This window comes from Microcebus murinus, chromosome 3 (genome assembly GCF_040939455.1).
Source record: "Microcebus murinus isolate Inina chromosome 3, M.murinus_Inina_mat1.0, whole genome shotgun sequence".
Classification (NCBI taxonomy): Eukaryota; Metazoa; Chordata; class Mammalia; order Primates; family Cheirogaleidae; genus Microcebus; species Microcebus murinus.
This window is the reverse complement of record NC_134106.1, coordinates 24,597,856-24,625,368: the sequence shown is the minus strand read 5'-3', so window position 1 is coordinate 24,625,368 and position 27,513 is coordinate 24,597,856. Positions and strand designations below refer to the sequence as shown.

The 27,513-nt window shown below is 35.9% G+C and overlaps 2 protein-coding genes across 9 annotated transcripts in view; one reads left to right on the top strand and one right to left on the bottom strand.

Moving 5' to 3' along the window:
• The window catches only part of LCLAT1 (lysocardiolipin acyltransferase 1), a 194,295-nt gene that overhangs the window by 122,664 nt on the left and 44,118 nt on the right, over window positions 1-27,513 (bottom strand). For 5 of the 8 annotated variants that reach the window (XM_076000648.1, XM_076000647.1, XM_076000645.1 and 2 more), the window contains one exon: window positions 2,869-2,976. The exons of the other annotated variants lie outside the window; for them this stretch is intronic. In XM_076000648.1, coding sequence (XP_075856763.1) covers window positions 2,869-2,891 — 23 coding nt within the window. In that variant the 5' untranslated portion in view covers window positions 2,892-2,976. The remainder of the gene's footprint in view (window positions 1-2,868; window positions 2,977-27,513) is intronic. 8 annotated transcript variants of the gene reach the window in all.
• Window positions 9,184-11,638, top strand: LOC105884455 (large ribosomal subunit protein uL30-like 1). Its single transcript, XM_012788360.3, has one exon. It carries the CDS (start codon window positions 9,194-9,196, stop codon window positions 9,935-9,937), a length of 744 nt encoding a protein of 247 aa, XP_012643814.1. The 5' UTR covers window positions 9,184-9,193; the 3' UTR covers window positions 9,938-11,638.

The following is a 27,513-nucleotide window of genomic DNA, read 5'->3' as shown; positions in this document are numbered from 1 at the left end:
CTCACATCCCAGGTAGGACTGAGAGGAATGGTGCAAGATTTCTTCATGTTACTCAAAACAGTGCACAATTTAAAACTTATCAGTTGTTTATTTCTAAAATTTTCATTTAATGTCTTCAGACCAAGGTTGACCCCAGGCAACTGAATGCTAGGTTAAGGGGTTACTACTGTACCTAAAAGCAGTGACAATTAAACAGAGTGCACTAATTTTTTTTTAAATCTAGAAATATTAATTCTTTACATTAGACTCTAAAAACAACATCGTAGGCGCTTGTTCTTAAACTGGCTCTTTATAAACTGAAGGGTTAAGTAGAAGTCAGACTCTTCATTGGCTTTACTAAACTATTTGCCAAAGGATTACTCTGGGTGGGGCGCAGGGAGGTGTCTTCAAAACCAAAACATAATAGTGATCTTTTAAAATAATGTTGGAAACATGGTCTAACAGGAATAATCATGCATTTGATTTTATAACCTAAACCTTATTAGAGCAAAAATACCTTTTGCTTTGGGATGATAAAATCGTTATAAACATTAAAACTATGAAAACGATAATAGCCTTAAAATTTATATATTAAAAAAAAGGTATTCCAGAGATCAAGACCTCTGAATATTTAAAAAGAACACAATAGGAAGCCAAAATAAAATTTCAAATGTCATAATGCATTTTAAAAATGTCAAACAACAAAACAAGTCAAATCCCTCACCAACCACAGAATCCCATTTATCTGGGTACTAAGTACATTTTCAAATCTCTACCAATACTTGACTTTGTGTACAAAACCCTCTTTAAAGTACAAACAGAATAAATATATACTAAGAATTGGCCTTTGCTAAATTCTAGATATAAACTTCTAAGAAGTGTGGTAAGAAAGTAACCGTGGAGAGAAAGACCACTGGAAAGCAGAAAGCCCAACAATCCCCAGTGCTCACACAGAGCTGTGCACACATCCTCAACTTTTCTTTCTCTGAGGCTCAGGCCCTCTTCTTTGCATTAAAACACACTACTGACAGCCTCTCCCCAGTCTTCTAGCTTGAAGCTTTCCTGGAGGGGGCGGGGGTGGGGGGGTGTTAAGAACCCTACAAACTTCTAAATTCAGTGGTTCTCAACCTCTACTTCCTTTTATCCCTGCCTCCCAAATCCTGCAATGCTGCACTCTATTTGAAAACCTTATAACCACCTTTTTCTAGCTACTACTTTTTCTGCTAATTAGCCATTTAGAAACTTATCCCTAAATCCCCCATAGAGCTACACTTCCCATTATATCCATATATAACTGCTACCCCCATCAAAGGCTCTGGCATTCTTCTTCCTCACCAATTTCTGACTTGACGTGATTGAAAGAAAAACAAATTATAGTTAAAGTAGCTTAGCTATCATTTAATAAAATCTTTTCACTTTACAGTAATGAAGCTGAGGCCCAGGAAAGTTAAATTGACTTTTATAAGGGCATACAAGTTACTAGCATCATTATCTTTTCTGCATACTGCTTCTTCTATCATGCTATCTCCCTCCTGCTAAAGTGCTAGGAATCAGCCCTTAAACATGTATAAATATTTAAACAAAGACTTAAACAGATATAAAAGGATGTGTCACATGAATATATGGGGATTGTTCAGACCAAAACCAATCTGAAATTACTTTTCTATCCTACACTCATAACTTTCTTAACCTTTCAATCATTTGTTCATTTTCAGTGATTTGATAAACATACAAAGATATCCCTACTGTGTCCCAGGCACTGTGCTGGTAATTTGGGGGTGCAACAGTAAATATGACAGACAATGCCAAGCTCTCACAGATCTAATGGTCTGTACATCGCTTCCTACACTGTTAGTGAGAATGCAAAATGATGTGGCCACTATGGAAAAGTTTGGCAGTTTCTTAAAATGTTAAATGTATACTTACTACATACCCCAGAAATTCCACTACTGAATATCCAGCACAAATGGGAACTTATGTTTACACAAAAACCTATACATAATTATTTATAGCAGCATTATTCATAATTGCTAGAAACTAGAAACAACCCAAATGTTAGTCAGAGAGTGAATGGAGAAACAAACTGTAGTACATCCAGCCAATGGTATACTACTCAGCAATAAAGACAAACTATTGATACATGCAACATCTTTAGTAGATCTCAAGTGCATTACGCTGAATGGAAGAAGGCAAACACAAAAGACAGGATACATATATTCTTTAGGCAATAAAATAAGGATGTTATAATTCTAAATTGAATTTTTAATACCTCATGCAAAAATCATTCTGAATTTTAGGAAGCCTAAGGCCCTGTGAACTTAATATTTATCTTACTATTTCCCAGCATCTAACATAATGTATAGCACACCAAAACTTGGGGAGGGGCAAGGAACGGGAGTTGCCAGCTTTTGCTGGAAGAAAATCTGGTAAAATAACTGATCAATTAAATATCTAACCTTTTAAAATCCTTTAAAATAAAAAATAAAAGCCACATCACTGAAAAGTAACTACAAATACTGCAAATTTAATATCATTGTTGTGTATTCTTTGTATAATACTAATAGCTTTCTTTTACAAAGGCCATTAGGAGAATAAGCATAGTTTAAAAATGGCATACACATTTTACTGCCAAATACAGACATACAGAAATAAATTGTAGATAATCCTGAAAACTATGCATATTTCAAGTATAACCCAACAACTTTTTTTCCAAATAGCTACTTTCCTTTCAGTAAATTAATATAATCTTCACTTACCTCACTAACTTCCTAGCTCATAATCTGATTCTGACTATGATGTTTGCCCATGATGTCTAACCATCTGTGGTTCAAATGGTTCCAATACCAAACAAAAGACAAAATAGAATACATGAACCAAGACATAGCCCACCTCAATTTCTTATTCAGTTGCATACATCCTTCCTAGAGTAGGACAGTGTGGGAGGACACTCCCTGGGAAGGATAGATGGAATCCATTAAGGATATTTATAATTTCTTGCTAAGGAAGAAAACATATTTTACTTCATAGAATCTTCTTAGTCATTTTATTCACAAAACAAGTCAAGTGTTAACAACTAGCACTGCTCTCCCAGTCTAGTGGGGAAGCTAAGAGTGAAAATAAATTATTACAATTCACTGATACGTGCTGTAATAGTGGTATAATGAGATATGCAACAGGTGTTAGGGGTAAATCAAAGCAGGCAAAATGAACTCTGTTAAGAGAGATTAAAGAAGGCATTAGACTCTTGGAAGATGAGTGTTTGGGATGGGAGAGAAGAGAATATTCCAGGCAATAACATGCAGAGTCACAGAAATTTGAAATACCATAGCTTTTTCAGGGAGCCATAACTCATTAGATATTACTGAGGCATAGGGTACACACTGGGGGGGGGGGGGCTGCAAGAAACCCCTGGGGAGAAAGTGCACACACCTAGGCCACCCATAGCCAAGAATACCAACTTTACCATGTCACTAGGAGTAGGAAAAAAACCTAAAGCATATGACTCATGATTTAGAATAAATGTTAAAAAGAAAAGATGTATATAGCATGGACTCAATCAGTATACAAACTGGTTTTGTTAAGAGCCTTCTCTAGACTTCAAAACAGATAGTACAAGGGACTTGTTGGCAAAAATCCCAGGACTGACAGATGCTGGCATCAGAGGTCTATGTGCCAGGAGTGAATGATGCAACTCCAACATTCAACAGCCAGATAATCATTACCACATTACTTAACCTGGCCACCTCACTTATAAAGTAAGGAAGACAGGAAAAATTCTCTCTAAGGCCTCTACTAACACAGAAACTCTAGATATAGGCTACCCTTTGGCCACCTAATATTTGTCAGGCACTTTATAGAGGACCATTGGTATTTATGTATTTAACACCTAGAGACTATTCATGAATGACCCAAAGGTAATTTTATTGAATTTTATTGAAACTCAAAAGCTTAATTGTGAACACTACAAGGCTGATGTCAAAAAAAAACCAATCATTTAGGTAGTAATGACTCTGACCAACTATCCTGTATGCTAATGTCAAAAGGCCTCTATTCTGTTCTATTTACTTCATATGCACTTCTTGGGGGAAGTTACATGTTACGGTAGATTTGTAAATTTTAGGTTTCAAAAGGACCTTGTTATATCCCTTGATAATGCCAAGTGTGTCCTAAAATAGGCACTTTACATTCTCATCTAATCCAAACAAAAGCCTCAAAAGTAAGGTATTGATTATATCAGTAGTATTTACAGGTAAAGAAATGAGGGATTTGGTTCTCTTAATAAGCCTTTGACATTGTTTATTTATTTTTTTTCTTTTATTAAAATATTATCTTTTTTCTTTTTTGTTTTACTACTTGGTTCATTCTCATACCTTAGACATTGTTTATATTGAGAGGAGAGAAAGAACCTATAACTAAGGACATTATCAATGCAGACAGTGAAAGATTTAAAGGCTAAAAAAGTAAATAATAATAATAAAAGTGCATAATGAATTGAGCCAATTGTTCAAGCAATTGTAAATGCATTTATTCATAAGACTGGGGTCAATAAAGTACCCACAAAACTGAACAACCACATTACACTGAAGTTATTTTTCTTTCATTCTACTCTACTAACTGGAGAACTCCAGAAATTCTCCTTTTTTCAAAAAAGTAGGAAAATGAAAATTAACTTCTGACTTTTATATGTATTTATTTATTATATTTAAATACATTAAGTATAAAATATAGCTTATTGTATGTTTATATATTTATTACAATTATAAATTAAATACAAATATAAATATAAACTTGGTCCAGACTCAATAAATAAATTTTCCAATGAAAAGATTTAACACATCTTTTGTGAAATATGCTCATTAGCAATCAGCAAAATAAAAATTAAGATACAATTTTCCTTCTATTTCATTTTTAAATGTCCCTGTATAATATTTAATATTAGCAAGGCCATAAGTAGAATGGTATTTTTATTTTGCTACTAAGATGTAAATTAGTACCACCTTTTAGATAAGTGATAAGCCAGTATTTCTCAAAATAGAAATGTACATGTTTATATTTCAAGAACTCTATCATGCAGAAATACTCAAGGAAGTTCACAAAGATATGGATATAAGGTTGTTCACTGAAATATAATTTGTAATAATAAACAATGGGCAATAAAAGTCTACCATTAAGGGAAGGAGGAATCATTTTACAGTATTTTCATGTTATGGATACTAAGCACGCATTCAAGAGAAAAGATAACTCACAATGTCTGATATGGAAGGATTTCCTTGATATGTTATTCAGTAAATAAGACCAACTACAAAACACTACGGATAGCATGATGCCACTTTTGCCTTAACAAGCCAAATTTTTATAAGTGTATATATCTGTATGTGTATTTGTGTATGTGAGTAAATATGTTTCTAAGTATATAAAAAAGGTCTGATTCTAATAGAGGGGCATAGGAAGCCCAAGATTACTCCACGATAAGGCTCTCTAGAGATAAATATCCTTTCCTCTCATTCTCCTTGCACTCTTTAATCGCCTTTCAAGTGCTTCCCCTTGACTTCAACCAGCTGTAAAAGAGAACAGCACTACCCCACAGGTCCATCTCCTGGGCAGACAATGGGGTAGAAAAGGATGTAGAGTGGATCCAGAGGGCAAATAGAAAACATCTAGCAGAACAATACAGAATTAAGCAAAATGAGGTTACAAAACATTACCTAGATTATGATTACCGTTTTTAATTATACGTACCTTATAGAGTGGTATACCTGGATATAATATTACATTATAGTTGATTTTTATATATTTTTTCTTACATATTTGTTAATTTTGATAAAATGAATGTGTCATAAAAGAAAAGTAAATAAGAATTCCAAAAATCAAAAGCAAAGCCAAAAAGGTCTCCAGAGGTTCCACATCAAGATGAAATATCTAGGCAAGGCGTGGTCACTCACTTTTATTCCTAGCAGTTTGGGAAGCCGAGACAGGAGGATGGCTTGAGGTCAGGCGTTTGAGACCAGCCTAAGCAAGAGCGAGATCCTGTCTCTACAAAAAGTAGAAAAATTAGCTAGGCGTGATGGTGTGTGCCTGTCATCTCAACTACACTAGGCTGAGGCAGGAGGATCATTTGAGCCTAGGAGTTTGAGGTTGCAGTGAGCTATGATGATGCCACTGCACCACTGTAGCCCAGGTTACAGAATGAGACACTGTCACAAAAAATAGAAAAGAAATAGCTAACATTGTTCTCTCAAAAAATGCTATTAAAACTACAGTGAAAGGAATTTTTTTTAAGTCCTATACCTAACAAAGACAGGAAGAACCAACAAAAAAGAACTTTTTTTTTTTTTTTTGAGACAGAGTCTCACTTTGTTGCCCAGGCTAGAGTGAGTGCCGTGGCATCAGCCTAGCTCACAGCAACCTCAATCTCCTGGACTCAAGTGATCCTCCTGCCTTAGCCTCCCGAGTAGCTGGGACTACAGGCATGCGCCACCATGCCCAGCTAATTTTTTCTATATATTAGTTGGCCAATTAATTTCTTTCTATTTATAGTAGAGATGGGGTCTCCCTCTTGTTCAGGCTGGTTTCGAACTCCTGACCTTGAGCAATCCGCCCGCCTTGGCCTCACAGAGTACAAAAAAGAACATTTTAAAAGCTGGAAAGCAGGAAGCCAAGTGTTGACTACGTTGGCAAAACTGAAAAGGCAAAGCATAAGCCAACAAAGGAAAAAGTTGAGAATAAACATGCCGAATCCTCTGGATGCAAATGGGGATGAATTAGAGTTTGTCAAAATAAAAAGGATTAAGTGAAAACTGAAAAGTAGATTCCTAGACCCCCTTCTTTCTCCACACCTCTGGGTTAACTGTCCCTCTACTACCCCCACATACCTACATATATCATACTACTGATATTTACCTACTCTATTCTCTAGAGAAGCTGAAACAGGGTTTCTCGATTAGGAGATGCACAGGTGCAAAGATGTATATTAAGTGACTATGTATACACTGAATCTTGAATGCTGAGACCTCAGACCATCCTCCCACACTTGGCTCTCAGATGGCTGGCAATAAGATATTTAGACCTAGGCCAGCACTGTCCAGTAGAACTTACTGCAATGATAGAAATGTTCAGTAGCTGAGCTGTCCAAACAGTAGCCATTAGCTACATAGCTACTGAGCACCTGAAATGTGGCTAGTGCTACTGAGGAATTGAATTTCTAATTTAAGTTTAAATTTTAAAAGCCGCATGTGGCTAGTGCCTAACATACTGAATAGCGAAGCTCTAGGCAGAAGACTGGAAATTATTTCTCAGAGGAATCTAACCAGGATAAGAGGAAAGATGAAAATACAGAAATACTTGGGGATTCCCTAATAAGCAGCCCACCTAAATCACCCCGCAGTGAATCCCAAAGTATATAAGCCTCACCTACATACAAGCTTCTAATTGGCTTTTTAAATCAACTACTTTTTATTCTGAGCAGATAAGGATACATCTGAGGAAATAGTCTAACATGATAGTAGAGACTAAATTAAACATAAGAAAGTATACTTGAAGGAAATAAACTATTCAGGGAGAAAAAATTTCAAATAAAACTATCTTTAACATTTTCAAGAAGATAAGAAATACTATATTCAGGAAACAAGACTAACATGTTCTTGTGGTAAAATAAAATGAAGGAAAAAATACTCAGAATAAAAAAGCTACTAGAAGTTTATTTTTAAAATATATATATATATTTAAAAATTTTTACAAAAGTTTTCTTTTTCTTTTTTTATTTTTTATCCGATTCCAGTGAGCAGTGAGGAAGCTACTGGAGGTTTAAAACGGTAAAAATTAAAAACACAAAAAAAAGTATAAAGTTGAGAAAATCTCCCTAAAAAGTCAAGCAGAAGATAAAGAGATGGAAAGTAGAAAGAATCTTAGAGGCCAAGACAGGAGGTTTCATATGCCAATAATACCCAGTCCAAAAAGAGTAGTGAGACACTGGAGGAGAGGAAATGAGCAACAAATAATTCAAGAAAATTTCTCAAGACCTGGAGAAAATGACATTCCACATTAATAGAGACTGGTGAAAGCCAGGGTAACTGATGGAAACAGATGCTCACCAAGGCACACCACTGTAAATTATAGAACAGTGAAGACAAAAAACATTCTGCAAAACTTCTAGAAAGGTAAAAAACAAGTCACATACAGAGCATCAAAAATTAGATTGGTTTTGGACTTCTCAACAGCAATACCAGAAGATGAAAACAGAACAATGCCTAAAAAAATCCGCAGAAAATAATTTCCAGCTCATCGCTCTATCAATCATATGTTAGGATAATTAGTATAAAAACACTATCATACATGCCAGGTGTCAAAGTTACTTCCCATACAACCTTTTTTTTAAAGAAATTCCTATAAAACTGTCTCCACTAAAACAAAGAGGTAAACAGAGACTCTTGAAGGCAGACGATAAAGGATGACAGCCATGCATCACACAGAGAAGACATTAAGCCCAAATTGGGGAAAGGTGACTAAAGAGAAAGACTCCCTGAAAGCTATATCACCCAAATCATTGCTACTGAACAAACCATCTTTTTAAGCCAAGAATAGAATGTGCAGGTGAACCTGGCACAAATTCTACTCTGTACTTGGCTTCTTGAACATGTGCTAGTAAAATTCCTGCTCTCTCTTCCCTACTCATTTTATCTGTCATAAGTGCTCTGCTCTGACCTACTCCTGAGAAATGAAGGCAGGGCATGGTGAATTTAGAAGCAGAAAATATTTTCCCACTGGACAGCCAACACCTGCAGAGTTCTGCTAGATGCCCTGACTGTGGTGAACCCAATTTCCCAGGACTTCTTTCATGCATGAACTTGTCCACTACATTCCCCAGTAAAGGATCTGGTCCATTCCCTAGGAACAAAGTCAGACTATCACCCAGAGACTTTGTACCTCTAGGAGCCTTCACCTAATGGTGGCAGTGTTAGAGTAAACTTACTACTCACTTTTTAAAAAAAAAAAAATAACAAATATACAGAGAAATAATATATATCTTTATATATTGTATATATTTATAATCTCTCTATATACTTACATATGTGTATATATATATGTATATGTACATATAGAGAGAGAAGGGGTGTGTGTTAGTTCAGAGATATATGTACAAGTGGTAAAATTTTAAAGAAAAGCAAGGAGATGACTAACATAAAAGAATAAAAATAGTTGTGAGAACACTGGAAAGATGGCGGAGCAAGAGGAAAGGAAAAAAATCCCTTTGGTTCCAGAAAATCTCCTGAAAAAGAGGAAGGCTTACCAAGCCCTCAAAGCCACCCAGGCAAAGCAGGCACTTTTGGCAAAGAAGGAGCAGAGGAAAGGAAAAGGGCCCAGGTTTAAGCGACTGGAATCGTTTTTACATGATTCCTGGCGGCAGCAACGCGACAGGGTGCGTCTCAGACGACTAGAAGTAAAACCTCATGCCTTGAAGTTGCCGGATAAACATTCCTTGGCCTTTGTTGTACGCATCCAAAGGATTAATGGGGTGAGCTCACTGGTGCAAAAGACCATCGCGAGACTTCGCCTAAAGAAAATTTTCAGTGGTGTCTTTGTTAGAGTCACCCCACAGAGCCTAAAATTGCTACGTATGGTGGAACCTTATGTGACCTGGGGATTTCCAAATCTGAAGTCTGTCCGGGAACTCATCTTGAAACGTGGACAAGCCAAGGTCAAGAATAAGACCATCCCTCTGACAGATAACACAGTGATTGAAGAGCACCTGGGGAAATTTGGTGTCATTTGCTTGGAAGACCTCATTCATGAAATTGCCTTCCCGGGGAAGCATTTCCAGGAGATCTCATGGTTCTTGCGTCCTTTCCAACTCTCAGTGGCCCGTCATGCTACCAAGAATAAAGTGGGCTTTCTCAAGGAAATGGGCTCACCCGGCTATCGAGGTGAACGCATCAATCAGCTCATCCGCCAGCTGAACTAGACCCAGAATATCTGAAAACACAGTGCATTGAGAGCATGTGTTTTTGAGTTTTGGAATTGTGAAGTATCTTCAGAGAAGATTATTTTCACTGTATCTTCAAAGACAAAGGGAAGAGTCGGGGAAAAGACAGTCGGTTATGCTCATGGCAGGAACCTCTCATCACAGTCGAGTTCCAAGGAAAAATTCCAGTGTTTTCCACTTTGGCTGCTGCCACCTCTGAAATCACATTCCATGGAGAAAGGAGTCCTGCTTTGTCAGATCTTCTATCCTGAGGTGTTAAACATTGGTGAATGAATGACTCAAGCATGTGTATGAGGATCCCTAAGACTCTTGCAACAGTGGTCCAAGTCCAAATGCATACCTGAATCTGGGTATTCCCAGGGCTTTGTTTTGAAAAGACTTGAAATACAATTGGAAAGGAGAATGCAAAAACTCAGCTGTCTCTTTGAATCCATGTTCCAAGTTTTCATTGATGGCTTTGAGAGCTCTCAGACATGGCTGACTCTACGTGCATCTGGTGGCTTTTTATCCTAGCCTGCAACCGGTTTAGTCCCTTTCTCTAGTTCAGGATTTGAGAACAAATGACCTCTTTGATGGGTTCACACATATACTCAAAATTTTGCTTATAATTTGTGCATAGACTCTTCTCTCCATGGACCTTTGCACTTCATATGAGGAAGTCCTGCTTTTCCTAGGGTTGGTCACCCAAGCCCTGATCTTTCTAGTCTCTGGTTCCATTGTCTTGTGGAAGAGTAAAGCTAACCAAGATAGCTTTTCCCCTTCACAGTGACAGATTGTGTTGCTCCTTGCACTATCAAGTCTGGGAAATGCCCACCATTTCTCCCCCTTCCCCACCCCTCCCCTCCTGGGGATTCAGGATGGGATTTTCTGGTTTCTCTGAAGATCATCTTCCTCCTTAAAACCAAGCTCAGGAAGGAGTGAACCATTTTCTTGGTTTGGCATGGATGAACTTAGCACTATTTGGCTTTTTAGGCATCTGGCAGGCAGCTTAATTGACCTTTTTCTTGCATATTCTGGACTCCAGAAGTCCAGTTGCCCTTTGTCCTGCTGGTACTGTCGTAGACCAGCAATAGGCTTTCTGAGGATGTTAGCCTTAAAGAAGTCAGTCTGATACTGGTGGTGTTTTTTCATCAGTGTCCACTTCTAAGCAGGCCTTCACTTAGTTGCCTCAGCTTGCCATCTGAGCAATTGGTGAAGATGTGCCAGGCCTAGGTTAAATTTGGAAATAGGCTTGATCGGTTTGTTTCTGATCCTTTCAGGTCAGATTTGCTGCAATTTTGGCTCATGGGGCCCTCAAACATAGCTGTGAAATTGAGAGGTATAACAGTGCCTTAAAATGTGCCAGGTTATGAGGTAATTAATTAGGTTGGTTGGCTCCAGAGTTAACCTGTCAACAATAGAGGTTATAGATGTTACTCTTATATATTAAAACATTGTGAAATCAGATTACTTTAAAATGATGTATGGCAAAGTCCATGGGAAAAAAGCAGTTGTGAGTATGGAAGCCCAGGGCTTAAATCCCTGTTGTCTTATACTAAATATGGGAACAGTGTTTCCATTCTTGCCTGTGAAATGGAGCTAATACCCTCTAGCATGTCTGCCTCACATGGTGGTTAAAAGAATTGAATAATAGTTTGTAATTTATAATTCTATATAAATAAAAGGTTATCACAAAAAAAAAAAAAATAGTTGTGATGGGGACACACAGTTATTTACTCACAATGTTCTATTTCTAAAAGATGGTGACAAGTATGTTCACCAACAATGCTTTTTAGAATATCAATGGCTAGACTTAGAGATTTATGCCAATCTGTGCTGCATATACCATATACCATAAAGTCTTCTAATTACATGGTACATTAGCAACAATAATAAAAATGTTTTTAGTGGTCACTGCCATTGGTAGAAACAGGGAAGGAACAGAGCTTTCACTTTTTAATTCATGTACTTTCATATTACTCTAATTTTTTAAAGAATTAGCACATATTGTTTTATAATTAAAAATAATTATAAAAATTTTAAGAACAATTAATTAATCCACATTAGGATTATTTCATTGTTATAATCCCCAAATACTCTACCAGAAAAGGCTATCTTTGGGAGTCAGTTGAAACAAATATATGGAATGAGTTGATCATTTTTCCAAGACTACTCCAAAATGAATAAGCAACATGTTGATCTTGATTCAAATGACAGACAAACTCAAGTGTGAATACTGTCAATTATTACATATACAGTATATGCCTATATAATAGTCATTATTGCATAATGATCACTTAGCCATGAAAATAAAAATGTTTTAACAGCTAAAATAATCAGAGCCTAATTAGTGAGATTATTCTGCAATCTGAAGGAATTTAACTTTGTTCATTATTTAAACAGTTGAAGGCAGGCCAGGCACAGGAGCTCACACTTGTAATCCTAGTACTTTGGGAGGCTGAGACCAGAGGACCACTTGTGGCCAGAAGTTCGAGATCAGCCTGGGCAACATAGCAAGACCCCATCTCTACAAAAAATTTAAAAATTAGCCGAATGTGGTGGTGCACACCTGTTGCCCTAGCTACTTGGGAGGCTGAGGCAGGAGGAACACTCAGGTGCTTGAGCCCAGGAGTTTGAGGCTATAGTGAGCTATGATCAGGCCACTGCACTCTAGCTTGGGTGACAGAGTAAGACTCTGTTTCTTAAAAAAAAAAAAATAGTCGAAAGCAAATGCTCTTTATGCACTACTCGTCTTGTAAGCATCACAACCAGACACAAACACCCTGATTTAGTCTATTTTTTCCACAAATAAGTGAAATATTTATGAGCTGATTAATTTCTTTTAAATCCATTGATGCATGCTAATTTGCACAGTCCCATTCTGCTGAACATGTTTTATCTGCATTTTCTTTGTAACAGCTGTTGAAGAGTTTATACAAGCCTTTCTGCGTACCCTAAAACGATCCATAAATTTTTTTCAGAACTTAGCAACATAAACATATCTGTCTTGCCTGATGAAATGCTATCTATGCCTTCTTTATTTCCCCAATGAGAACTGTATTTGTTTTCCTTTTGAGCCTCAAGGACAGAAGGCTCATAACTAAATTTAACATTCAACTCTAGAAACAAAGATTATGGTTATTATTATCCCTTTCTCCTTTTACAATGTTTTATTTTTATTCTTACTAGCATTATCACATGTCTTTTATTATAAACCACTTCAAATTCTTTTAGGAAGCAGATTATTAATTAAAAATAAATAGAATGTCACCATTAGTGACCTTATTTATTTTACTACCTAAAAAAAAAAAAAAAAAAAAAAAAAGCATGGTGTTGGGAAACTGCTGGAAAATTTTATTTAAGAATTTATGTTAAAAATATTCTGAAGACAAAAAAAGTATGCTCCTTTAATAAGCAAATTATCAGAAGAAAAAAATAACAAAAATAAACCAAAAAGAACTCAAGACATCTTTCTGTATCAATTAAGCGTTTATAATGCAGGCATAGGATGCTGAAAAGATAATATATAAAGTTTACTCTGGCACTTTGACCTGTTTGGAGGGGAAAAAAAGACAGATAATAACAGGAAAGGGTCAAACTACACTGTTTCATTCCTCCTGAAATAGCAGAAGAGAATAATTCTTGCCTAGATATAAAAAGGGTCGTCCACGGTAACTGGCATGTTAGTCATAAGACTTAAAAGAAATAAAACCACAGTTCACCAATTCTGATAAAACACAATAGGACAGTAAGAGCAGAAGGAGGCCAAACTTCAGTCACAACTACCCAAAATGAAGCCAAGACGACTTCCAACAAGCAATGGATTTCAGTAAATAAGCCTGTTAATGCCCTGGGGAGAGTCTGCTCCGAGAGTTCTTCGAACTGGATTAAGGGTGGCTAGAATTATGTCAAAATGGTATTACTTACCTCTTATATCTCTTATTTATCTCTTGAGGTTCAATGAGAGATAATTATCTATATAAATATTCACAGTTCTCTAAACCCTGATGCAATTTTTTTACTTGAAATGTATTCAAAAGTTAATATATGGAAATAAGTAGAGAGTATATACTTTATGATTCTATTTATCTAGAGTTCAAAAACACATAAACTAACTCATAATGTTAGAAGTACGGATAATGATTATACTGGAGGAAGTGTGGAGCAGGTATAGTAACTGGAAGAGGTACCAGCGAACTTTTAAGATTTTAGTAATGCTTTGTTGTTTCTTGATTCGGGTGCTGGTTACACATGATGTGTTTGCTTTATGAAAATTCACTGAACTGTACATTGTGATATATGTATTTTTCTATATGTATATTATATTTCAACAATATTTGCCAAAAAATGTTTATATATTAATATAAAATAATTAAAACCAGATAATTTAGAAATAATTCAATTAGATATACACAGTTTACAGGAAGAAAATTCAAGTGATCAATAAACATACAAATGATCAACCTCACTATTTTTAAGAAAATGCAAATTAAAACAATAAAACTCCATTCTTCCCCTAGCAGATTGTCAAAATAAAAGGTCTAAATTTTGCCTCTGATGTTTTATTAGGTCATTTTATTAGGTCAATATGAAATGTCCGACTTTGAATCACAATGTTATTATATCTCAAACAAGAAGCAGTACAGTTAACCAAAGTATGCAGCTAAACTATCAACACAGGTTTGTCATCTTGATGGTAGCTTGTTTATGCCAGCGGCAAAGAAGCCTGGCAAGTAAGTGGCAGTGAAATCATGATAGATGTTTTCCATAGCTTGTTGAGAATTGAATATTTTTCATTGCAAGAAGTGGTCTAAAACCTGGAAGAAGTGGTAGTCAGTTGATGCAAGGTCTGGTGAATATGGTGGGTAACAGAGAGTTTCCAGATCCAGCCTCTATAGTTTGAGCAGCTTTGTTTGTGCAACATGTGGTCCAGCGTTGTCTTACAAGAGGATTAGCCTGTTTCTATTGACCAATCTCAGCTGCTTAATCACAAGCATTCTCATCATTTCCTCCAACTGGTTGCAGCAGACATCTGCTGTAATAGATTGACAAGGTTTCATGAAGTTGTAGTGGATAATACCAGCACTGGACCACCAAACAGACACCATTAGCTTTTTCTGATGAATATTCGGTTTTGGACTGTGTTTTGGCACTTCATCTTTATCCAACCATTGTGCTGAATGCTTGTAATTGTCAAAAAGAATCCATTTTTCATCACACATAACAATACAGTATAGAAATGGTTTGCCTTTATGTCATGACCACAAAGAAAGGCAAGCTTTGAGATGATTTTGAAACCGCCCTTTACACAAATCAATAACAGGGTACAAGGCGAGAACTGTGGTAAAGGCCTGGCTAAAAATAATGATAATAATTAGTCACTATCCCCCTGTTTGCTTCTCTGTAATTGCCACTCCAGAGCCACACAGCTGGTAGTCATAAAGAGTCTTAACTCCCCCTGTAACTGGTGTCCATAAATATTCTTAACTTTCTCCATAGATAATATCACCTTCTTGAGATCTAAAGGTAGTTTTTAAGATATCTTCCAGGCCCTGCATTCCAGTGGATCAGTCGACCATATCAAAAAACTGAACTCAACTGAAATTGTGACCCGAGGGACTGAAACAACCCAAAAAGATGATTCCTACATCCCTATAATTTTGCCCCAATTAACGAACCTAATTTCCTAGCCCTTGCCTGCCAAATTATCCTTAAGAACTCTGTCTTCCAAAATCTCAGAGAGGAGGATTTGAGAAATTTCTCCCAACTCCCCAATTAGCTCTATGTGGAATAAAGACTCTCTCTGCCGTAAAACCTGCTGCTTCTGTGTATTGGCTTCTTGGGCAGTGGGCAAATGTACCTAGTTGGGCAGCAAAAATTTCTCTTCTGATGCTCATTTAATTCACGTGGTACCCATCTATCCAGCTTCTTTACCTTGCAGATTTCTTTCAGATGGGCCAGTATCATTGGAATAGTAACGTCAAACCTTGCTGCTAATTCACGCATAGGTTGAGATGGATTCACTTCCCCGACGGCTTTCAGCTCATCCTTATCCACTTTGGTCTCAGGTCCACCCATGTGGCTCATTTTCAAGATTAAAATCACCAGAACGGAACTTCTCAGACCCTTCACATACTGTGCATTCATTAGCCACATCTTTCCCAAACACTTTATTGACATTTCGAGTTGTCTATATTGCCTTGGTTCCATGATGGAACTCATATTAAAAATAACATGAAATTTTTACTTATCCATTGGTTTCACAAAACTTGCTCTTAAAAAATGTGAAAGATAATCATAAGCCAAAACATGCATTTGAAAGAATGAAGATGTATCTTCACAATAAACATAAAACAAGAAGCGTCAAAGTGAAATGTCAGAGACAGTAACTATCAACCTTAGTACTTAAGGAAATCGGACATTTCATACTTAAATAACCTAATAAAAATCACCTTTGGTGCTCTTGTCTTCACAGCTGAAGGGAGTATAAACTGATAAGAGGGCAAACTGATAAGGAGCTATTACAATTTTGAATATGTGTACCATCATGAATTCCTCCTTAGTATTTACCCTTCAGAAATACTAAACTGCATGTACAAAGATGTTTCACTGCAGCATTTTCTGTAACAGAAATGCCATTGATTCCTATTTTTCCATGATCCTATAATCAAAGCAAAAAATGATTAAATGGTAAGTCAGAGATAACCCATATCTCTTAGCCAAAAGATTGTTTGCCACACTTTAAGTTCAAAGTAAATTTTTACAAAACAAAAAAATACTGAAAACATAACAAGATAAGAATGCTAAAAATACACTAAACTAAAACTACAATGGCACTACCAAGGATCCTGGGCCCAACAAAGGTCACTGAAATCATCATTTAATTTACTTCATAGTGTTTATCTCCATTCACTTGAAGTTTAAGCTCATGTTTTGTTTTTCCTTTCATGAGATACAGAGCTAGCTAGTAAAACATATAATTAAAGAACAAAGTGATCAAGGCATATAGACTGTCAGAAAGCAAGGAGTTTGCTAAAACAAAATCCATATATATAAAATATGTATATATATATATGAGTGTATATATATATATATATATATATATATATATAGAGAGAGAGAGAGAGAGAGAGAGAGAGAAAGCGCATGTATATAAAAGGTAAATCTGGCAGAAAACAGTTACTTAAAAAGTTACCAAAAACAGAATGGTCATTTCTGACTATATCCATGTCCACTTTATTCAAAAGCATACTCCTTAAAAAAAGGAAAAAGGTAAAATATCTGTCTAAATTTACCACGTTATTTTAATCATTTCATTTAAACAGAAAATAAGCACCAAATTAGTCCACGGTCATTAAAAACTCATGATATTTGCACTATCAGAAGGTTAAGGAACCTAGCTTATGTTCATGGTGGCACAACCAGTTATGACAAAACTAGGGTAAGACTTCCCATGTCCTGTGACCATTTGAGCGTTCTATTAGAAAGGGATCATAGAAGGCTAAGGCAATCAACTAAAACACTGAGAATAAATTAAGGCTAAGGCAGTCAACTAAAACACTAAGAATGAAATCAAGATACAAATAAGGTCTGGGCCTTGAGGAAGGCGAGAGTTCAGTCAAACTAAGACAAAATGCAAAGACATAAAGAGGCAGACCTCTTGATGTTATTTCTTATGGTATACACTGTATAGTGATTGGTTAGTCATAAGAAAGTTTTTCCAAAGTCTCAGATTCCTGTTGGATTTTGTTCCTTCTAAATTGTTTCAAACAATATGAATTATTAACAGCAAAATTCTTTTTAATAAAATGTCACCAATTTTTTCTGCACAAATAGCAAGTACACTATATTTCAACAATTTCCTGTCATTATATAAGGCTTCCTTGTAAGATGTAAAAGTTAAAGCCACATATAACCACATTAAGTGGAACACTACTATATGAAAGATCATTTCATAAAGAATGTTTAGGGAAAATCTACAATACCTCCTGTTATTTAAGAGATTAAATTCCTTGTCAAATGACTTATTATAGGACTCAAAACAAGTTACAATATGACCCAACAACTCCACTCCTAGATATACATACCTAAGTGAAATGAAAACATCTGTGCACACAAAAACATGTGCACGAATATTCATAGTAGCACTATTCATAATAGTCAAAGTGGAAACAAAACAAATGTCCTTCACTTGTTGAATGGATAAACAAAAGAGGTATATCTATCAGTGGATATTATACAACCAAAAAAAAGGAATGAAGTATTGATACATACTACAACATAGAAAACACTATGCTAAGCAAAAGAAGCCAATCACAAATGGTCACATAGTGTATGATTTTATTCATTTGAAATGTCCAGACCGGCAAAGCTCTAGAGGCAGAGAGTAGATTAGTGGTTCCTGAGGGCTGGGAACAGGAAGAATGGGAGGCGACTACTACTAAGGAGTACAAAGTTTGTTTGCATGATAAAAAAAAGTTCTGAAATTAGACAGTGGTGATGAATGCACAGCTCTATGAACAGTCTAAAAATCATTGACTTGTACACTTTAAATGGGTGAATTGTATAATTGTAAATTATATATCAACAAAAAAAAAATAATTAGCTCAGAGATTACCAAGACATGAATAACTCTAACCTACTCTACACTGGGGGTCACGAATGCTGAAGGAAAAGAGAAACTATAAGGATAACTATCATCTTCGAAATTAGAAAAAAAGAACACATGCCAAAAAAGCCAGAGGACAAAAGGGGACCAAAGACAACACAGAGTTAAATCACTCAGAATAGGAAAAAAGACTAGACAGAAATACATCAAAATGTTACCAACGATGTCCCTGCATAATGAGACTATGATTGATTATTTCCTCTCCCCTTCATCCTTTCCCCAGTATATCTTTTCATGTCTGCTTTGTCAAAGATTAGTTCGCTATAGATATATGGTTTTATTTCTGGGTTCTCTATTCTGGTCCATTGATCTATGTGTCTACTTTTATACCAGTACCATGCTATTTGTATTACTATAGCCTTGTAGTATATAATTTGAAGTTAGGTAATGTGATGCTTCCAGATTAGTGAGGTTTTTCCTTTTGCTTAGGACTGGTTTGGCTATTCAGGCTCTTTTTTGATTTCATATGGAATTTAGGATTCTTTCTTCTAATATTGTGAAAAATTACTTTGGTATTTTGATGGAAATTGCATTGAATCTGTAAATCACTTTGGACAGAATAGACATTTTAACAACACTGATTCTTTCAATCAATGAACATGGGATGTTTTTCCATTTGCTTGTGTCATCAATGATTTCTCTCATCGGTGTTTTGTAGTTATTTTTTTTTTGTCTTCTAGCATAATCATACCTTGTATTTTAAATTGTTTTCCTTTTATTTCTCCTTTATATTACAGTTAGAGAATTATATTGATTCATTTTAATTATGGGGGTAAAAAATTTTGTTAGCTAGGAATTTCATTTCAGGACACTTAGGAGAGTATTAGAAATATTAATTATGAAAGGGGGCAATGAGTTGGATAGTTTAGAATTAATAGACTAGACAATTTCAAAGGGTCTTACTAGTTCTTTAATTCACTGATTCTATGAATATTTTTAAACACAAATAATGAGACGAAGAACACTGATAAAGAGAGTGTACATGATAATTTGTGGGCAAGAATATAAATTTCTAAATTTGCTTCAGCGCTTGATTAAATAATTAAATTTATAGGAAAGCAATTAGATCCTACTGCTTAAAATGTTATATATCAGAACACTGTGTACTTTAAAGAATAGATAAAAATGTCAAAAAAGAAAATCAATCTTGTAGTAGGGACTTATGAACACAAGTTCAAAAGGAAGGATTGGCAAATATTCAGCCCATATGTCTGAATCATCAATTTAAAAAAAGAATCACATTTTATGAAATGATCATAATGTGAAATGAGCCCTGAATCATTAAGATAAAGTTAAACAGACTTAGTATACTCCTCTCTACACCCAAAACCAAGAAATTGGTGATATATTTCCAGAAAAAAAATGATCAAAAATTATTAAAATAGAAAGGTGATGCTTTGGGATCTACTTTTCCATGGGGGTAGGAGTGGGATTCAGATATCAAGAAAACATGATATCCCTTCACCAAGCCATTCCAAAAGCTACTATAGACTATATTATTTATAAAATATATTTTTAATAAATAGAATGCCTACTATAGGCCAGGCCATACACACACACACACATACATATACACACTTACACATGTGTATGTTTACTTATATTTATTGGTTTATATTTTTATATATCATAACAATTATCATAACAACCTTAAGGGTAGATACTACTGTCCACTTTTACTTATTAGGAACATGAGGTTAAAAGAAATCAAGTAACACAGAAATTTCCAACTATCAGAACTATGTATAACAAAGTATTTAAAAAATAAGCCTAAAAGCTCATGAGTGAAGAGGAAAAAAAGCTGTCAAAAATTACACAAACTTGACTCTTTAGAAGAGTTCAGCTAAACTTCACCTACTAACTTAATACTCTGTTCAAAACTATTTTTTAAGTACCTGATGCTAAGTATGCTTAGGATGTGCTAAGCACTTTCATGTATGTTATCTTATCTGATACTTCCATATTTTATTTTATATCATATTTAAGATATTTATCAGATTTGATAGTCTCCATTAATCCAGTCCATGAATAAAGAAATAAAAAACACTGATATCAATCTGTGGTGTTGTGAAAAAAATAAAAATGGGAAAAAAACAGAAATGAAAAACAGACCAGTTCTTTCTGGGGATTAGGAAGAGAATGTGACTATACAGGGATAACACAAGTTTTCTGGAATAAAGAAACTGTTCTGTATCTTAATTATAGTGGTGATTACACAAATCTATACATATATTAACATTCAAAGATGTACGCACACAAAAAAAGTCACTTACAGAAAGTTTAACTGCATTTCCTTAACAGCACAATCTAGAGGATGCTTGGTATAGAACATTCCCCTGGACTTTGTTTTATTTTCCATGCCACAGTTACAGAGTATGCTTTTAACTAATGAAATAAATGACTTCATAGAAACACCTTAGTCCTTTGATAATTCAGTTTTTTATGCAGATTCTAATGAAACAGTGGCAAATTTATCTTTCTGAAAACATCAGTAAGTTCTGTTGATATATCAACATTTAAAAATCCAAGTAATAATAATGCCAGACTTTACAAAAGTTACTGCCTTCCAAATTTCCTCATGAGTTCCACTACATGAAAGCCTACATTAAATAATGAGAAAGTCTATATTAAGTTTTACTCAAATTACTCCAGGCTCAGGAAATAAGGAGAGAAAATTTACTATCTACCTCCATAATATGCCAGACATTGCTGCATTCTCTTAAAATGTCTTACTTCACTATACATTCTCATCACCCCTGGAAGGAAGGTATCTTTCCAGTTTTACAAAGAAAAAACATGAGGTTCAGCAGGTTAACCGCAGCCCACACTTCTGGGCTAATAAGGTGGTGGTGCCAAGATAAACCAGGGCTTTAAAAATAACAGCAAATTTTAGTGTGCCCTGTAAATAAGGGTATAAATTTATCATATGTAGAAATTTATAAATGAAATTCAGAGTCAGTGAAAAAGACTGATTTGTCATCCCTAAATACTGATTTGTCATCTCCAAAAATAGATGCCTGTCAAGTATTTGCTATGTGATATAAAATTCTTCCAACCACAAAGTCTGAGGTTACACTACTAAGCCAATTTCATGCACTGGATTTTATTAGTAACAAAGAAAGCAAGCTCTTCAGTATTTCTTATTACCAAGAACTAAAAATATCTAGCATTTTAAGTCAAGAACATAATTTACTAGTGATGTCCATCATATAAGTGGTAAATCAAGCATAAAGTATCTTTTTCTCCCCCCATCTCTTAACTTTTTAGGGAGTCCAAATTTCTACTTCTAGAGTTCCAAGGTCTTTTACAATCTGGTGTCAAATTAATTTTTATAATTTCTTCTAACTACTTAGCTTCCTAACACTCCAGTACAGACACAGGTGAATTTCTCCAGTTGCCCAAGCTCAATTTATACCTTCTCATGTCTAAGCATTTGCTCCTTATACCCACCCCTTCAACTCTACTTAAGGATACTCAACCCACCCTACAAGACCAGCTTGATTTGCTCCTCCTATAGTAACCCTTCCCAAACTACTAGTTCAAACAGTTTCCTGCTTTCCCTAGAACTCCTATAAGACTTATTTGCCCATTAATAATGTACATAGTATTATTGTACTGAATTGATATTTATCTCATTATTTCTTCACATGTGCCTTATTTCTAAAGGTCAGAGATCTGTGACACCTAATCTTGTATTATCTGTAGCACCTCACACCTATTGGGTGGCCAGAATATACATATTTTTTTAATTTTAGGTTACAAATTAAAGATGGTAAATATATGTGTCGATATACATGATACAAATATCTAATGCATGTTCAATCTAGACATAGTATTTAGTATTAGTTTCCCTTTGAGAGCAAAAATGTTCAAACCACATGTTCATCCTTTTTGCAATTAAAGCTTCCAAGCAGAGAAAATCCAATGGCAAATACTGGTATTTCCTTTTCATACCACTAATTTAAATTATAAAAAGTTTACTGTTTATTATTCGGTCATATACATTTCTCTCCGAAAGTCCAGGCATACCTTCTATACATAACATATGAAATTTGTGGAATACTACCACAAATGCAATTAACAGGCTAAAATTAAGGCATAAACAACCATGTGGTAACTGTAAACAAAAATTATTCACTCTTAAAAGATTGAAAATAAATCTACAAGCAAAATATAAATAAAAGCTGGCACTAAGACCACCTACTAATCTTTTAAATTCTAGTGGGTTACCCATACACGTACTATATTAAATTATAGGAGTCAAAAATATAGTAAATCATAAGGTCACTTAGTTTAACAAGGCAATATAACAATAGTTAATAGCAATGGTTCTGCAGCCAAACCATATAGACCTGAACTAACTCTATTACTCACTATACTAACTATGTAGCTTTAAAAGCAAGTAACTTAACCTCACTGTGGCTCCACGAGTAATAACAGTACCTAACTTATAGTGTTACTATCAGTATTAGGTGAGTTAATATATGTAAAGTGCTTGGTATATAGTAAGTGCTCAATAAATTACTAGTGAATTACACATGGCATAAATATCTATTGTTTTCATTAATTTATTTTATCAAACATGTACTTCATCCATGGCCAAAGAGGAGACAATATATTCACAGATTTACATGTGTTTACCAGATATACACTGTTTTTCCTACCTATTTCACTAGATGAGTTTCCTACCCTTAGAAACCACACTTTCTAATTTAGGACCCTCTACAACAGCACTGTCCAATGGAAATTTAATGTGAGCCACATAACTAATTTTTCTTCTAGCAGCACATTTTTAAAAAAGTAAATAATATGCTCAAGCCAATATGTCCATAATGTTGTCATTTCTACATGTAATCAATCTAAAATAAGTTATTAACAAGATACCTTACGTTTACTTTTTCATACTAGGTTTTGAAATCTGGTGTGTAATTTACACTTTATAGCATATCCTAATTCGCACTAGCCACATCACAAATGATCAATGCCATGAGTCTAGTGATACCATATTGGACAAAATGGTTTAATAAACTTCTGCACACAGAAGCGTGTGCTGCATACTGGTGACTCTAAGATTAAAAGTATGAAATTTCCATGCAGTATTAAAATAAATTTGTTGAAAACAAGTATCAAGAGTAATTCAGATATTCTAATTTAAGAGTTCAAAATCTTAGACTACTATAACAGGAAGCACTTCAAGGGCCTAGTTTCTTGAAAATCTTTATTTTCAAAATGAAGAAACCCAGAGAAGTAAAGTAACTGACTGTATCAGTTACCAGGAAGATCTACTTTTTGAGTCCTAGGCCTTTCTACAATGAACCTTACTCTTCTTGGAAATCAAGCTGAAGCCTGTGGTCAGACTAGCCAGGTTTGGATCCCAACTTGCCCACTTAAAAATTGTGAAACTGTTAACCTGTTACTCTACAGTTGTAAAACTAGAGGTGATAACAGCAGTATCTACACATCAATGAGTTGTGAAAATCAGATAAGTTAATATATAATATATAAAGAACTTGGCATAGCAACTGGAACATAGAACACACATAGAGTAAATATTAGATATTTTTAGTTATTAAGAGGAGACTGGTACAACTAGATTAAGATACATCTGTTTGTATTTAGATACAAATGCTTCATGTAGAATACAAAAGTGTGACCAGTTTTTTGCAATATGTCTTAAGTGTAATTGTGAGTTGCTTATACACAAGTAGCCAGAGCACTGACTGGCTCTCTTCAGGCCAGGCTGAGCTCGCAGGGCACTTCCTGACCTGTGCCTGACACAGACCACCAAACAGAATTACCCTTTCTTCCTTGACCAGTTGAGACAGAGCCAGTTCTTTCCCCACTGCATTTTCTGTATATGGAAAGAAACTGTGAAAAAGTTCTATTTCTTGTAGTGCAAATCCCTCCCTTTCCTCCTCATTGGGTCTAGAGAGGTAAAGAAGATAATATTGTTTGCTTTTATTTTACTCACATCTTATAAGTTACATTCTTTGCTTAAAGCTTACTCACTTGAGTGGGTGGAGAAGGGAATCCTGCTATCAAGAGCTACTTCTGAAATACAAAATTTGTCTTTAATCAGATTAAGATACTTAAGTGAAGTGTTCTCAACTCCACACTAGAATGAGGTCTTTGATAACAGTATGATGGAAAACTGGTCCTATGGCAAAGATGATTATAGATTGAGAGAAAACAATTTGATGGTTTATATAATACAAGTTTAGAGTCAATAATTCTAAACATTGTAACAGAATCCAAAAAATCTCCTTCAGGTTTAAGGAAGCTACCTTTAATGAGCATCATTTGTTAATTCCTTATGGAAATATAGTAATGGTGTTGGAAAAAGACATCAAGGACAGAATTCAGGGTTGCTGAGAACCTAGTACAATATGTAACGCTGAACTCTAAGACCCTTTCTAGCTCTAAAATTCCCAATATCTAGAAAAAGGGATCTAAAAATTCATGCAGCCTAGGTAGGTATCTAGGTGTACAAAAGAAACAGTTATTGAGTGCTAAGAATTATTTTCAGAAAAAAAAAATGAAAGATAGTATCTAAAAGTCAGAATCTGAAAAAGTAAGATCCAAGGACGGCCAAACTGTTTTGAACATAAACCACTGAAAGGAAATAGAAAGCAAGCATGGTTCCAAGATCAGTGCTATGTATCAGGCAATTGCCATGCTGGTGAGGTATGTGGCTGCACAGTTAGCACAGTCTAAATTGCAAATCAATCATTATAGAGCATGAAGCCAACTTTACTTTTTCCCCCCAAGTTATAAATGAATAATAATCTACTGTTACTTTAGCAGCAAGCTATGAAGACCACATACAAGACCAGATGTGCTGGAATTTTTAAAACATTACAGGAAAGTAATCTGATACAAATTTACTAATGTTCATAATGATTATTGTGCTTCACTGTCTCTAGTCCTAATTGAAACATAATTCACGTAATTTACTCTAATTAATACCACCACCACCACCACCACCACCACCACCACCACACACCCAAACATTTCTGAAGAGAGCAGTAAGGAAAAGAGGGTTTTTCACTAGATTAATTCTGAAGACATCTAAAGCTTTGACAGTTTTTCTTTTTAAGAGCTTTATTGAGCTATAATTCACATTCCATAAAATCCACCCATTTAAAGTATACAACTCGGGGAGATTGTCAAAAATGGCGGATTAGAGATGATCTCCTGGCACTCTGCTCTTGGAGTGGGAGGTGAAGAAAGCGGCCTAAATCACTCGAGTGGGTAGTTCTCCCACAGAATCAGCTTCACGGAATTGCAGGGAAGCTTCGAGGGGCAGCAGTGCCGGGAAAAGGAAGAAAGTGACTCGGTGGATTTGCTGTGAAGTTCCGAGAATCCAAGTGGTACTGTGGGGATTGGAGTGTAAGCTGGCCCGCTCAGCGGCCAGCCAAAGGGCTGTCTGATCCATCCTACAGGGGGATGACTTCTCCTTCACCGACCTCCACGCCCACGTAAGCAGGGAAGTGCCTGAAGACAGTGTGAAGAGGTAACATGGACAGGCAGGCAGGTTGGAGAGGAGGCAGGAGCAGAAAGTAATTTGAAATCTCCAGGGCACGGTGTAAGGTTGCCTTTGCTGAGAGATCTATAAGCACCAGGGGCTTATGCCTCGCTTGTGAAGGGACAGAAAAGTGAGGCAGTTTGCTCATATGACTAAGTTGCCCAGTGGACTCGGGTGGTGGCCCAAGCACTGCAGAAGGGAGTGAAAGCCATCCTCCGGGACCCTCCCCAGGGGTCTCCAGCAGCCCAAGCCCTGCCACTGATGGGGATGCGCCAATAGTTTTCACCCCTTAGTGGAACTTGTCTGCGGACCCTAGTCGCTTGACCTCTGCTGGTGAAAGGTCAGAAGGGGGGGGTGAGAGCCATCCTCTACAGACCCTCCCCAGGGGTCTCCAGCAGCCCACGCCACACCACGGCCGGGGACACGCAGATAGTTTCCACCCATCAGTGGAACTTGTCTGCGGCCCCCAGCTGCTTGAGCTCTGCCAGTGAAGGGACAGAAGGGTGGGCGAGAGCCATCCTCCTGGTCCCTCCCCAGGGGTCTGCAGCTCCTAAAGCTCCATTGGTGACAAACGAAAAAGGGATAGTTTTCACCCCTCAGTGGAGATTCTCAGTGTTCCTGGCAGCTCAAGCACCACTGATTTTAGCTCATAATCCAATCCCTGCATCTCCGATCCTCAATAAAGCGTCCAGATGAGAAAGAACCAGCAAAAGTTTACAGGAAACATGAAGGACCAGAGAGAAAAGTCACCTCCAAAGCAAAATACTCATTTTCCATTGTCTGACACCAACTTACATGATATGAGTAAACTGACAGAGGAAGATTTCAGAATATGGATTGCTACAAAACTGAATGGAATTGAAGAGAAAATAGAATCACAACATAAGAGAAACCACAAGAACAATACAGGAAATGAATGAAATATTCTCCAAAGAAATTGAGACTATCAAGAAAAACCAAACAGAAATTCTGGCAATGAAGGAAACAATTAAGGATCTCCATAATTCAGTGGAAAGACTAAAGAACAGGATGGACCATGCAGAAGAAAGGATCTCAGAACTTGAAGATTATGCCTATGCTCTAAACAAATCAGAAGAAAAGGAACACAGAAACAAGAAACAAGACCAAAGTTTACAGGAAGTGTGGGATTATGTTAAAAAAACAAATATCAGATTGACTGGGATTCTGGAATGGGAAGAGGAACATTCACAAGGGCTCAAAAACTTATTTCACGGAATACTGGAGGAAAATATGCCAGGCCTGGCCAGAAATTTTGATATTCAAATACAAGAAGCACACAGAACTCCTGGGAGACTCAATGTGAAAAGGCAATCACCTTGCCATGTGGTTTTTAGGCCACGTTTACTGACCAAAGTAAACGGG